Consider the following 14,673-nt stretch of genomic DNA (forward strand, 5'->3'; position numbering starts at 1 on the left):
ACATCCATCCATAGGGAGTTACCGTACTTGAGATTTCGCTAATACACAAATACATCCATACACTCGATATCCCATCCCATATCCCATCCCATATCCCATATTCATATTCCGCTCTCACATACCACCAGTACCTACATACCTAGTTACTAATAATTACTATCATGCAACATTATACACATTACTATCAACACTTACCTAATCTCATCACAAATCCACTGAGTAGAGTACTAGGTACTTCTTAAAACCGCTCCGGTTTCTTTCTCTCCATTGGGATTGTGGAAATCATCCCAGCCAACTCAAGGTTACCAGATTGACTGTCTCTGCATCGTCGCTGCTTATATCAATTCCTAACATTCATTTATTTATTTACCATTTCAGAGCACACAAAAAGTATATAGGTATATATATATATAATCCCAGTTTGATTACTATTCATCGTCTCGATGCAATTTTCTAATTTGGTTCTCTGTATACCATTCATTGCCAATCAACACCAATCAATCAATGCCAACAGCCAATAGCCGACAGCAAATTACAGAACTCCAAATATAACTCCCCTAATACCCCAACCCCAAACTACCACTTTCAATACCCATCCTCTCTTGAAATATCTATCCTACATCGATTCCGAAAATAAAACAACGTCCTAGACAAGCACCTCATCTGCATCAGTCTGAGACCCAGTTTCTGCATACTCAATCATCTCCACATCCGACTTATGTGTGGCTTTCTTCCCACCTGCCATTTCGATATCCTTCAACTTAATTCCAGCCTTCTCCATCTTCTGCATGTTCTTCTCCATTCCATCAAAGACTTCATCTTTAAGAGCCTCGACCTCTTTCTTAACCATCTCGGTCTGCTCCTTGATGGCTTCAACTTCTTTCACCACCTTTTCAGAATCCCCTTCTTCCCCATCCTCATCCTCCTCACCACCATCGCCTTCTTCAGCCTCCTTTTCTTTCTTCAACTTCTCAATTTCCTTTTCCAACTTTGCTTTCTCCTTCTCTCTCTTCTCTCTTTCCTCACTCTCCTTCAACTTCGCTCTCTCTTTCTCTTCCTCTCTCTCCTTAACCCATTGTTCCGCTCCCTCAACAGCATCTTCCGCATTTCTCTTATGCTTCAACAAGTAACCTTGAATTTCCGCTGGACTGAACTTTGCTTCAGGAACCTTCTCACTAAAGAGCTTGGCTAATCTTGCTATTCTCTCTTCATCCTCGATCCTTCTTTGCTCCTCTTCCGCCGCAATGATTCGATCTAATTCTGCCTGTATCCTCCTTTCTTTCGAAGGACTTCTAGGCTTCTTCTTGTGCATACCCCGCTTGTTGACTGGCGCAACACTACCCGGACTTCTCCCTCTAGAAGATCCTGATTTGACACTTCCACCGTCAGAAGATCCGCTTTCAGCGCTCTTGAGCTCAGGATAGTCTCCTTCGAGAGTTGCGTAGATACTTTTAAAGATTTTTTCCATGTTTTCCTTAGTAGCCAAATCAAAGTGAACTGTCATGTCAACTCGGCCAGGCCTGATAAGTGCCTCGTCTAACTTTTCAATGTGATTTGTTGTCATGATTAGAATTCTTCCTTCTTGCGATGCAACTCCATCAATCACATTGAGCAATGCACTCAAAGAGATCTTACCCGGTTGATCCTTCCCGCCACTTTTCTTTGTCATGGCCTCCATAGCTTTAGTTGCTTTAGTCAATGGAGATTTAGGACCAGCCTCTTCATCAAATTCAAAACTCTCCTCGTCTTCGACATCGTCACGGGTGTGGGTAAGACCAGCTGTATCGATATCTTCAAGAAGTACAACACACTGCTTGGGAAGCTCAGCGAAGAGTGTACTGAGGGTTTCTTCGTTCATCGAACCGGAATTCAAAGAAACAATATAAATCTTAAGCTTGAAGTATCCAGCAATTGCGAAGCTAAGAGAACTCTTTCCTGTGCCAGGTGGCCCATGGAGTAAATACCCACGACGATATGGAATGCCACGATTAGAATACCATCGCTTCGTGTATGGATGCAGGTAATCTTTCATGTCGGCAATGATATTCTGCTTTACCACTTCATCGAGGACAACCGTAGAAAAGGGGCGAGAGGTGCGGGAAAGAAGACGAGTCCAGCCTGGCTCACCGAAGGAACCGCCCTTGGCACCGCCTCTGTAGATGATGGTTTTATTTTCATCATTTTTGATAAAGGCTTGGCGACACTCATCAAGTAACTCCTTGAGGATGCGAGGGTTTCTTCCAAAGGAAGAAATTGAGATTTCCTCCCTTTCACTCACAGCCGAATTGTTTAATGATGCAGTCTGCGAACGTCTGAATTGCAACAGTCTCCTCTTGTACCAAAAGTAATGAGTTCCGAAGCTTGGTGTGAATCGGACTTTCTTCTCCTTTTCGGAGGCTTTCTTGGGAACGGGATTTCCATCCTCGTCGATCTCAAAGTCATCATCATCCTCCTCTTTTTCTTCATCATCCTCATTAAAGTTCCACATGAACCACATACGACTGTTCAGATTGGTATTGGCGACAAAATGACGAGATCGTTGCGCAAAAGGTTGTTCAGATATCCAGGCCATTACCATGTTATACATTTCATCGTCGATGCGAACATCAGCAGTTGACATGAAATGAGCGTCAAGCTCAACCCAAAACCATGCTTCGAGATATTGCCAACAGAATACTAGCATACCCAGGATCATGAGCATGGGGATGTAGATGTTGAGGTCGATGGCAGTGTAGTTCTTTAGAGCAGTTGAGAAGAGTGAAAATCCCGGAAAAAACATGTCGATTATATGGGGTTGTGAGTAGCCATAAGTTGTCTGCCCGGTGGTATCCCCAGCTGGATGATGTCCAGGGTTCCCCATCGTGTCGTGAGGAACGGAGCCGTTCATGTTGGCGATGAACTCTGATGAGTACTCGCAGTCTGGTATAGTTGCAAGACTCTAAATATATAGATATTGTAAAGAAAGAGGAAATCCGAACTAGTTTGTATGACCGTAGAGTCACAAGTAGTTTACGTAAAGGAGGGCCTCACCTCGCTGACTAGGTAGCAACACTTGTTTATTTTTTCAGGTGAGAATGTAATGAGAAAGCATATAGTGTGATATTACCGATAGAGTCATGAAATTATGAACTTTATATTCAAAAACATGTTGGCAGTTGGATATCTCGTCGCTCTGTTTTCCCAACAGGCATGAAGTCAAACGGTCTTAACCGATTAGACCCTGTTGTTTGCTGTGGCTGTTGAAAAGACCTAGTGAGGCTTAGCATCTGACTTCAGTGCGCTTACGGCCACATCATTGGCCACGACCCTGCTGATTAAAATCAATCTTGGATGTTTGTGAAAAAGGCTTGACTTTTGTAAGAACCTCACTGCATATTGCCATTGCGTATGTGGTGGCACACCATATTGCGTGGAGGCTCAAGTCGTTGAACGGTGACTACTCGTACAACAGCTCCAGCCTGCTATGAGATTTAATAATTGACACATTGAGGAATGCCCATCTGATTCAACCAACTAGGTAATCTTCTCGTGGATATCCTCTCTACTTCCATATTCGCACTCGGTGAAGAATTGTTCAGCCCCACAATTCGGCCAAGGAGTCAGTCGTTCAAAGGCATAGAAAACAAAAGTCTCAACTAATGTCTTTCGCCATCCAATGACTCCATATAGCTAGGTATATTAGACACTAATGGAGTAAAGGTTTGGGCGGGGATGCGTCACTCGAAAATGTATGTCTTGATTCTTTTTGGCTCAATCCAAAGAAGTTGCGAGCGACTTGGTCGACAACTGGACAATTTTGATCCAGCTTATGTAAGCGCGCTTCTCCAGAGAGCTGCCCCTCGACCCCACAATAGGTAAACGCTGGCCGCCCACCTGCTGTTCTGCAATCATAAGGATCATTCCACCCTCCAACAATTGTAAGATTCCGGACAAAAAGGCCATTTCAACCGCAAAACTGGAATGCTGCGCAGACCCGCGCGGATACGTTTGACTTTCTTTGAAAACACACAGTGTTGTTGAGTTGCCTTGTGTTTCCCATTGATTCCCCAAAGAGACTTCGGCTTTAATACCCACCAACCCACCTGGCGTTTTGTAATCATTGCAAAAATCACCTCGTCATTATTCATGAGCACCATACCAATGTCCAGTTCAGCATATCCGTCCGAATCCCACTCGACGTTCTGTATGCTAACTCCTTTTTCGCCATTTTCTCTCATTGCTGCGACGTTCATGTTCATTTGCTGCGATGTCTCATCGAACAATACAAATTCTCGATCTGCATTGAAAGGTCACAGGATGAATAGACGTGAAGGGATGAAAATGGTGTATGGCCTTCAAACTATTCCCGAGGAATGACAGTTTGCAGTACATTTGTCAAAGTCTCATATATTGTTTAGACTAGCCTCTCAACACACCAATATCTCCTCCATAAAGAAGCTCCCAGTCTCCCAGGGAACGATCAGAAGCTCTACCTTAATTACGCTCAAAACATTGAATCGACTTGCCAGGGTCTTTCTCGATGTCACGGCTCTAAGTTTTGAAGCATAACTTGACTGCCCTGCTTCGAGGCGAGGGTTCTAGTTGGAGTCCATTCCAGATACAACCCTCTTCGTTGCAAGTTCACTTCTATCATTGATGTCAAACTTAAACTGTGATGCAGTTAATAAGCGATCACATCTGACCCTAGTTCTACGATTGGCATCTGGTCTCCCGATGCGGTAAAATCTATGGTCCTGGGTGCAACTTGTGAGAGGAAGAGCCAGTGTCACAGAATCAAGGGGACCTACGAGCAGGAACGAACGGGAATGGTCAGATCACAAATAAAAGTCAATGGCAAAGACCAAAAAGAAAGCGTACCATACTATAAGAGGTACCCTGGATAATTTGAAAATTCGTACTAATAGTTCAAGATCTGTTTTCATCCTCTGTCTTCTATGCATACAGTGAAAGTCTTGTATCTACATCTGTCTTGTTTTATCTTCCACGTCATGATCATATATTTTACAGGTGGAGATTTCGAATATCCATGCACCCAATTCCCAAAACCCTTCGTATGCTGTACGCATCATGCATCTATTCATATCTATACAATTACATCCTTTTAAATCAATGCCTTGCCCTCAAACATGCCGTCTCTGACTTCCTTAACCACATCCCTTCTATCTCCCTTTCCGACCAAAACTATACCTCTTCCTCTCTTCCCCATACGTCCAGTTCTGCCCAGTCTATGGATAAAATCAATTGTAGAGTGTGGTACATCATATAGAATGACATGTCTTACAGCTACAGTATCGATACCTCTCGAGCCCAAATCTGTAGTAACCAAGACTTTGGTATTAGGTAATTGTCTCTTGACTGGAGGGGCGACCTTTCCGAATGGCACGTAATTCGGTTGATTGTCTGATAAAGATCCAGGGTGAGAATCTGGTTTCGGCATGCTGAGTCTGGCGGGCGAGGTGAAAGATGCAAACATCTCACTCTGGCGTTCCTCAGGAGTATCACGAGAAATGGCGATGGCATCTATACCCTTCGATTTGAGATAATCCGCCACCTCTTGGGTTTTCTCCCGCTCATTAACGAACACCAAGATGCGCTTGACATCCATTACTCCTTTGACGGGCCCATCGTGTTCAGCAGCCGCTTTACCAATAGTCCAGATAGTGTCTGCGCAAGCGAGATTCTTATTGTTACGATATGGGTCACGTTCAACATCGACCACGCCTAGTTGGACACGTCGAGGGATAGCGTGAAGGTTTGGTGTGACCAGACGATTAATGGAGGGGAATCGTTTGCGAAGGAATGAGTCGAGAGAGCGAGGAATAGTGGCAGAGCATAGAACGAGTTGTTCGAGCGATGGAGTGGCGCGATCGATGATTGCTGATGTTAAGGGGGAGAAGCCTCGGTCCAAGAGAGAGTCGGCTTCGTCAATTACAAGATGAGTGACGCGAGATAAAATGTTTGGGTCGGAGTCGGCAATAGAGGAGAGAAGATGGGGGGTAGATACAAGTACATCAATTCCAGATGGAGAGAAAAGACGGTTACGAATGACCTTCCCAGAAAAATTAGAGGAAATCATGGCCGATTTGAATTTAACAGTATGTCCAAACGCCTTTACAAGTGTCCCCACCTGGGTTACCAATTCAGATGTAGGCACAAGTATGATTGCTCTCGGTCTGCCTGTCGTAGGATGTGGCATATTTGATAGAGGAGGTGAGACCAGTGTTAAGTTATTTTGTCGTAATTTCTCTTCTTGTAACTCTTTCTCATAGGCCTCGGTCTCCGCATCCTTAGCCTCTGCGATTTTGATTGCATTTATCGTTGGTATTAAATATGACAATGTTTTCCCTGACCCGGTCTCAGCAGCAATCAAAAACTGCTCACTCTCACTTTGCTTTCCCTTCTTCTGTTGATTCCCAAGCAAGGCCGGTACGGCAATCCTCTGCACCGGTGTCGGAACATGGCTTTCAATTCCTGGAAGAGCCTGTTTGTAGATTGCTTCCTTCACACTGTCTAACAGGGCAAATCGCTCGAAGCTATCTAGTTCCTTTATCCTATCCTTTATATCCGACCTCCTTGTGTATGAAACAGGCGAAAGAGCCCTTTGCATCTTCAATGCGTGAAATCCTCTGCTCTTCTTATCATCTTTATCCCCGCGATCGAGCCTCGATGAACGACGTTCTTGTGCTGCTGATGGTCGTTCTGGAACTCCACGAATTTTCGCCTCTCGTAGATTCATTCCCCCAAACGGTCCATCTTGCTTTCTCCTTGCAGGTCCCTCTTTTGTTGGCGACGAGCTAACTTTTCCTGCGCCCGCCAGACTCATGCGATTTGGTCGACTGGGTAGTCTAGATCTCATGGACATAGATCTGCTAGGCCATTTTTGAATCGGCGGTGTTTGAGCTGCTCTGAATGAACAGAGCAGACATGTTGTAGGTTTCTGCCGGAGCATAGTAAATACAAATTACTTTGAATGTATCAATAAATTTTTTCCCGCTGCAGGTGTTGATTAATTATCCACGAGAAATTATTCTGTGCTGGCAGAATTAATTGGTTGACGGCAAAAGTAAAGGCGGTGAAATGAGAAAGATTACTGGGATCACGAGCTCGTCCTCATCTACCGGTGACTTCTTTATAATCTGTACTTCATAAAGTACTCGTCAATATACGATAGTTACAAGCAGTCCGGAATGTTTTTGTTTTTTCTGTTTTTAAATCAGATTTACCCTGAGATTCGACTTTGGCAAGATATATCGACGAGTTTGTATTACTTTCCGATCATGAAGAACTCTGTTTGCATGCGCAGTTTCTTGAATATAAAATATAAATGCTCTCAAAACCCTCAAAAAGTTATATCTTTATGGAGTTACTTCTGTTGATACTAAGAGTCCCTATTAGACCGAACTCAAGTAATACTTCGCACCAATCGATGTTACATCTCACCAATTTCAATCATGGTTGAGAGAGTGCAATTTTGAGCATGTCGCTATCATGGATCCATCAGTAAATAGGTATTGATACACTTGATCCTAACCACTTTCAAGTTATTTCTTTCGGCCTCCTTTGATTTATATAGGCAATCTGTACACTTTATCAGAGACGCGCTCACTGTCAATCTCTAAGTTATCACCCGAGAAGTTCGGGATCATTCTTACTAGGTCATATAAGAAAAATCCCATCAAGTTGGAAACAATGATGTATCGCCAGCATCCACAATCCGAGGACAGATGAGTTGTTCCGATTCTGAAAGCTTCGGTTCCCCTATTCCTTTTCTTTTATCCACGATTGATTATCTATTTTTCCAGATCCATTCATCCTTTATCTGTCCCATGGTATTTTATCGTTAAGAAAAGTGTTTTTACGTCATAAGCCATGAGAAGTCTTCTCAGTCCAGGCCCATCAACAAGGGAGTGGGTGTATTGGAGAAAGAGCGCACGATAAAATACATACACTTTCCTCTCGTGTTGAAACCGGAGAGATCCTGTCCAAGACCTCCAATAGCCCGGGCTGTAGTGTGATAGTAACAATCTTGATCCCACTTCGAATGTTGATTCGTTTTCTGGCATTGAATACTCACATCTATATCCATTCGTCAAGATTGTTGGACACTGGCTATCTGCCCTCCAAACTTAGAAGATTCAATTTTCAATTCAAATTCAGTCATCATGTAGTTCTTGCCTAGCAAATTAGACTACTTTGGGACTTGCCTTCGCGATGATTTGCACCTATTGCAGCCGTAATTTCCTGTTGAACTTTAGGAAGTTGAATTACACTCGCGGTTTTGAAATGGGGTTTTGCTTTTCGATTCTTTTCGTCTCAAAAATCCCGACCAAGGATTCCAAAGCTCGAACTCATCCAGTCTCTTACATTGTCATTTTGATCATCAACAAGTCCTCGATATGATGACCACTGACGCGACGCTTAGCAGGGTTTATGTCCTAGGCTGCAGACAGTTCGCTTTATTTTAGACCTATTTTTTTTTAACTTGATTGCTGACAATCCCTAGTGATCTTACTCTACAGACTTCCTTCTCTTGGTCCATCAGATTTTATTCAGCACAGATTTATGCACCCAATCGTGAAATTAAATGCGAATGTGGTACATCAATCTATTTTTGCCGCAAGCCGATTGATATCAACGAAAGACCACTGTCACCACCCGTGAGGGAAGTTGTGTACGATCTTGACAAAGATGGAGCGAGTGATTGTTGGCACCATTTTGTAACTCTCTTTTCAAGTTTCAAATTCAAGCATGCTTCAGAGTTTGTAACCACTTTCCACATTCACATTGCTTCGCAGGAGTCTCCAGCAGCCCAGAGTAGTAGTGGAATATATTCTAAGCTTCTAACTTTCAGTGTCATGAAATGGTTCAGCATCGACATGATCAAGGATTCCAAGTGGATTCAGGATTGAAAGGGAGTCATTCTCAGACTGCAGCCCGAACTACTCAAGATCCTGTTTCTCAATTGGCAATTTCTGACTCTCTCTATAACAGTTATTTACTTGCAGCATCTGGCATAGTCCACTGTTTCTCATGGTACTTTTTATACTCCAATGCACAACTCGGACAGTTATATCTCGCTGGGCTGTGGACGTGTAACCTTCCGAGTGACCTCTGCTGGTGGGTTAAGGTGATTGAAGACCATTGTGTTCCTTCAAGGGCGAAACCGTACAGGGCTCCTACTTGGTCGTGGGCTTCTGTCGATTTTGAAGGAAAATCACCTTGTAGCCCGGTTGTTTATCATTCAAATTTTGGTGAGAAGTTTGAACAATCTGCAAAATTCTGTATTCATCATGCTGCGACTCAGATGGCACCATCAGCCGTGGGAAAATACGTGTATGGACCAGTTTGTGATGGATTAATACGAATTAGATGCATCCTCATTGCAGCCCAGATCTTTACGCACCCATACTTGGAATTTGACGCAAGACATACGACTCAGTTCTTAGAAGCAGATGCATTAGACGAAGACTACGATCCTTATTTCTGGCCAAATGTCTATCTCGACGTTCAGGGTTCCTTTGAACCGGCAATGAGTAAGCCCTTCCCGGCCGCTAATCTTCTTGACCTGCCCATCGCCGGAGATCTTGAGGACAAGGGGTTTCTTCTGAGCGTAGACGTGGTTGAGACAAGACCCAAGAAGATTATTTGTGCTCAGATACAAAAGTATGGATTTGTATGGTGGGAAATATTGTTGACGGCGGAATATGCGCACTTGTATTGAAAGAGCGTGAAAAGGCAATTTTTCGACGCTTTGAAAGAGTAGGATATTTGCACAACAGGGTTGGAGTCGTTGGCTCTGAGAACTACGGCTGGCATAACAATTTTATGCGAAGGGCTGAGAGGACGGGGGGGGATAGTCATTGAGATAGTCTAAGATGGCAAGCAACATCATGCTTGAGCTGTCAAACTAGGATATGAGCAGACGCAAAGACTATCACGACGACGATGCATTGTTTCTACCAGCCCCAATATTCGTTGTGGCCTTTCCAGCACCTACCAACCCCATGGAATACAATAGCTTCATCCCACATGACTATCTGTCATTACAGACCTTAGCTTTAGTTTCAATAAGCATACACTCATTAGACATTCTACATCATTCTTCATGGTCTAGTCTAGACCGAGACTCAACAAATCAAAACAGCCCTCCCTTGCTTACGTACATGTAACTCAATTCGTCATCCCAAGAAATTAAAGACTGAGCATACCAATGATCTCCTAGTTTTGAAGACGTTTTAACTTGATATAAGATTTCAGAGAACTTGAGAAGGAATACTTTGGCATGCAGTGTTTCGAACATTGTGTGGGGGCAACAGTTTCTTGCAAGTTGCATCCACTACCCCAAATCGTGAAACTTTTCGATACCCGGAGCGACAGACATAAAGTACAATATCAATCTCTACCGAGTGTCATAGATAGAAAGTGGAAACGCCCCGCAAGGTAATATATCAGGATGAATGAAAAGGTTCCGTGGAGACGGAGTGTACATGTAACTGTTACGAACTTGCGCAACGCAACTTATTTGTTTGTACTGTGGCAATACGAGGTGAAAAATCTACATGTTACAGATTAGTTACATTCTTTGATACTGAGTTTTTTCTACCTTGGTTTTGATCTTAACCTTATAGATGATATCACTACCAGGAAATGTACAGCCATGGAAAGTTATCGAAGGTCGAGCGAAACTCTAACAATCCTGATCTAGATATCGCAAAACTACCTTGGTAGACGGGCAAACATATCAATGATGCTCTCGGTGTGTGCAGTACGGCACAAAATGCTTCGGGAGGAATGCGGATACGAGATATGTGAGATAAGAATTCTTTTTTATGAAGTATCTTTTGTATCTTTTCCCTTTCCAGCCCGATCGGTCTGTGCAAGTTCTACATTTTATGATGTTTTACCTGGGACCTCAAAGTTACCCGTATTTATTATCATTTCTGACTAGACTAAAGCTAAACTAAGCTAGTTTGTTTGTTGGGCTCAGATCCATTCTCGCTTCCGCAGATCATCAATCTTCTCCATGTGCGAACAACTGAACAATTGAACAACCAACAACCAAACACCCAAACAACCAAGATCTTACATGAGAATCTGATCAACATCACCACAGAACAAATTGAACCTTGGAAGCTACTCAGATTGAGACTTGTTTGTACAGGATCGATGTGTCAACATCTACTCTGTACACGTCTTGCATTGATCTTATCATCCGTTCTGTCCTGCCATGCGTTCAACTGATAAACAAGAAGATACGCAGGGAAGAGCCTCAGCTCTTTTTCAAACAAACAAACTCTTTGATTCATCAATCCTGAAACATATCTGTGGATCACATCAAGATATGCCCAGAGCCATACCAGATCTTTATTTATAGCTTCGTTAGTGCCAGTGTATTCGAGTAAGAGCTGAAACTAATAGAGTTCGGTGCTCGGTCGTTTTTGGTTTCCGATTCTCTGCTCTCTTCAAATCTTTCATTCCTTTTTCTCCCTCACAGCTTCAGAATCTAATGAAGAGCTTCATGGATCAACCAATGAGATTGAAAGCTCACCATTCGGTGTCTATTTTATCCGCGATTTCAAATGACCAATTTATGAAGTAGTTGAAATCTAAGGCCCCTTCTGCACGGTCAGCAACCTACGCACACCCAGCCTGCTGTTATTTGAAGCCAAAGTCCATATCTAGTAAAGGTACAATCCAATAGTTCAATCTGCACAGGACGAAAATCATTTACTACCTGCTCGATCCCACGTTCTTTTCCTGATTCTGTATACCGCAAATTTGCGTCCCCACTAATTGCACACTAAATTTCGTATGCTGATCGAAGACATGGCTTCACCCGAGAAGAAGGAAACCGTTATACGAGTTCCCTTATAATCCAGAAGATTACGATTACCATTATTATCTAGACATTCCCTATGGATACGACGTGGAAACTTCGACTTACAATTCAGCATTAGAAACGGCGTACGATTTCACATCGTCAATATACGAAGATTCCTACGAAGGAAAGATGGAGAGAAGAGATAGCTTGGAGCTGGAAGCTCTGCATTCACCACGTTCTTTATACACTACTCCAGAATCATCCCCCATAGGACCGTCACAGATGGAAAGGCAACTGAGTACGAAAAGCACAAAGAGTTTTAAAAGCACGCCAGGGTTATTCAAAATGATGTCAATCAGGAATTTAAAACGGTCCCCTCCTCCAGAACCGCCTTCAAAAAGTATCCGTGATACATACCCGGAAATTTTCGCAATGACTTCAGAGGAATCGCTTGCCGCGTCTTCGAAGCCTTCAAGGCCATTTTCAGAAGAAACGCTTGCTTCTTCTCTGAAGCTCTCAAGGCCAGTGTCAGAAGAAATCAAGGTACCAGTGGAAAAGAAGGAGCTTGCAGGTCCACCGGGACCTCCAGGTCCTGGAGGACCAGGTGGACCTGGGGGACCACCAAAGGAGATCTTCCCAGAGATGGATATGGAAAATAATCTAGTAGGATGGACAGGACAAGATGATCCAGCTCATCCAAGGTATGTTTGATTCGACAGTGCATGGTGATCACACTTATACTGACCCGAAAAAGGAATCTTCCGGATAAAAAGAAATGGTTGATGCTGGCGTCTGTCAGTCTGATTACATTCTTGAGGTACGTTTACCTAATAATGATTTTATGTCGCATCTTAATTGACCAATTATAGTCCTCTATCTTCATCGATTGTAGCACCTGGAATTACACTCATGAATCGAGAGTTTGGTACCACTTCCGATATACTAGATACCTTGTTGTCAGTATGTCATTTTGGATTTGCGGCCGGGCCGCTTGTTCTGTCGCCACTGAGTGAAATTTATGGACGTCAACCAATTCTCATGTATTGCAATTTCTTACTAACGATATGGTAAGTCTAACACTTGTCATGTGCTTGTCATTCAATTGAAACATTGCTCATACAACCCCACTACAGGCAACTCGGATGCGCACTTGCTCCAAACATCCACCTCCTCATCCTCTTCCGCTTCTTTGCAGGCTTAGGAGGATCTGCCTGTCTCGCTATCGGTGGCGGTGTCGTTGCAGATTTATTCCCAATCCAGCAACGTGGTAAAGCACAAGCTATGTTCGTCATGGGACCACTCTTCGGCCCTGTCCTCGGTCCCGTGATCGGAGGATTCATCGCCCAACGTGCGGGATGGCGCTGGGTGTATTGGGTCCTCTTGATTGCTTGTGCCTGTCTTTCCATCTTCTACGTGATCGTCGGAAAAGAAACATCCGCCCCCGTCCTCATCCGTCGCAAAACCGCCGCTCTCCGCAAGGAAACTGGAAATGAAGCTCTCATATCTGCATACGATGCCAAGAAACCACCTGCTGCATTGAAAATCAAAGCAGTCCTTCTCACGGGTATCGCAAGACCCTTCCGCATGATGTTTTCCTCTCCCATCCTGCCCATGCTTGCTTTGTGGATGTCTTTCATCTTTGGACTCATCTATCTCCTCCTCACATCCATCGCGCAAGTCTTTGAACAGAACTACGGATTCTCCATCGAAATCGCCTCGCTAGCATATCTAGGTCTCGGTCTCGGTTTCTTCCTTGGCATGTTCACAGTTGCCAAAACATCAGATCCTACCATCATTTCCTTAACCAAGAAAAATAACGGTGTATATCAACCTGAGTTCCGTCTCCGCAACGGTCTCTTCTTTGCTTTTTTCATCCCCGGTTCCTTCTTCTGGTACGGCTGGTCCTCCTACTACCGCGTCCATTGGATCGTTCCAATTCTCGGCTTGATACCTTTTGGATTCGGAACCATGGGTGTGTTTGCTGGTATTCAAACGTACTATATCGATACGGGAAAACAATATGCAGCATCTGCCATGGCTGGTCTCACCGCCATTCGATGCTTGTTTGCGGCGTTCTTGCCACTGGCAGGTCGGCCGTTGTATAATAATTTGGGATTGGGTTGGGGAAATAGCGTTTTGGGATTCATCGGGCTGGCTCTAATTCCAGCGCCGTTTTTCATTTATAAGTATGGTGCGAAATTGAGGGAAAGATATCCTGTTAGAGTTGATTAGGTTTATTACAGGAAATGGCATCATAGCCACGGTTTGTATAATTGCTATAATTTTTTTTCCCTTTTCTTTCGTTGGATGTTGGAGTATGCACGGCGTGTATGATGGATGGTGTTAATGATTTGCATGAAGAGCAAAGAAAAGTATATACGAATGACGGCTCCACAGTACCAATACCCTCCTTAGAAGTTAGTCATGTTTGTTATTACTCGGTTTTTATATTGCGGAGTGAAAAGAAATACTATAATATAGCAAAATAGAACAATCACTTAATTTATCTTGCGGTTATAACTTGAAAATTGTGCAGGTGAGTAGATAGGCTTACAGAAATCAAGTATGAATTAAACCCAAATTCATCTTCGATATATAGTTTTACATAGTCACTTTTGTATACAGAAAGTGTTCTCAAACCGCAATAGAATACGATTCCCATTGTTTTGACAGGTCATTCTCGCAAGTGAGCCTATAGAATTTAACAACTGTGACAATTTTCACATCACTGCTTGCGTCCCTACTGTTCAAGATCGATTGTGACTCCTAAAGTGACATCCAAGTAGACACAACCAAAACCTTGGGACAGACTAGAACAGAAGGACACCTCGATTGTCAACTTTGTCAATTTT

General features: G+C 43.4%; 5 protein-coding genes across 5 annotated transcripts; 2 read left to right on the forward strand and 3 right to left on the reverse strand.

The window, feature by feature from the left end:
* Positions 1 to 646: 646 nt before the first annotated feature.
* On the reverse strand, positions 647 to 2,887 carry EAF02_007978 (uncharacterized protein; the record flags this gene model as incomplete). The annotated part of the gene is made up of 1 exon (XM_038904026.1): positions 647 to 2,887. The coding sequence occupies one exon, from the start codon at positions 2,885 to 2,887 to the stop codon at positions 647 to 649; it is 2,241 nt and encodes a 746-aa protein (XP_038756307.1).
* An 863-nt stretch (positions 2,888 to 3,750) lies between these two features.
* Positions 3,751 to 4,238, reverse strand: EAF02_007979 (uncharacterized protein; the record flags this gene model as incomplete). Its single annotated transcript, XM_038904027.1, has 2 exons — positions 3,751 to 4,082; positions 4,139 to 4,238. The coding sequence occupies 2 exons, from the start codon at positions 4,236 to 4,238 to the stop codon at positions 3,751 to 3,753; spliced, it is 432 nt and encodes a 143-aa protein (XP_038756308.1).
* Positions 4,239 to 5,101: 863 nt separating this feature from the next.
* On the reverse strand, positions 5,102 to 6,949 carry EAF02_007980 (uncharacterized protein; the record flags this gene model as incomplete). The annotated part of the gene is made up of 1 exon (XM_038904028.1): positions 5,102 to 6,949. The coding sequence occupies one exon, from the start codon at positions 6,947 to 6,949 to the stop codon at positions 5,102 to 5,104; it is 1,848 nt and encodes a 615-aa protein (XP_038756309.1).
* A 1,911-nt stretch (positions 6,950 to 8,860) lies between these two features.
* Positions 8,861 to 9,721, forward strand: EAF02_007981 (uncharacterized protein; the record flags this gene model as incomplete). Its single annotated transcript, XM_038904029.1, has 1 exon — positions 8,861 to 9,721. The coding sequence occupies one exon, from the start codon at positions 8,861 to 8,863 to the stop codon at positions 9,719 to 9,721; it is 861 nt and encodes a 286-aa protein (XP_038756310.1).
* A 2,007-nt stretch (positions 9,722 to 11,728) lies between these two features.
* Positions 11,729 to 14,309, forward strand: EAF02_007982 (uncharacterized protein). Its single transcript, XM_038904030.1, has 4 exons — positions 11,729 to 12,522; positions 12,576 to 12,638; positions 12,691 to 12,888; positions 12,955 to 14,309. The coding sequence occupies exons 1-4, from the start codon at positions 12,011 to 12,013 to the stop codon at positions 14,051 to 14,053; spliced, it is 1,872 nt and encodes a 623-aa protein (XP_038756311.1). The 5' UTR covers positions 11,729 to 12,010; the 3' UTR covers positions 14,054 to 14,309.
* Positions 14,310 to 14,673: the final 364 nt, after the last annotated feature.

Source organism: Botrytis sinoallii, assembly GCF_014898435.1.
Source record: "Botrytis sinoallii strain Bc 23 chromosome Unknown BSIN_014, whole genome shotgun sequence".
NCBI lineage: Eukaryota > Fungi > Ascomycota > Leotiomycetes > Helotiales > Sclerotiniaceae > Botrytis > Botrytis sinoallii.

Excerpts from the sequence above, each read along its gene's own strand:
- EAF02_007982 (XM_038904030.1), top strand. The coding sequence starts at position 12,011 with ATGGAGAGAAGAGATAGCTTGGAGCTGGAAGCTCTGCATTCACCACGT. Across the intron at positions 12,523-12,575 it reads GATGATCCAGCTCATCCAAG|GAATCTTCCGGATAAAAAGA; the intron begins GTATGTTTGATT and ends GACCCGAAAAAG. Across the intron at positions 12,639-12,690 it reads AGTCTGATTACATTCTTGAG|TCCTCTATCTTCATCGATTG; the intron begins GTACGTTTACCT and ends GACCAATTATAG.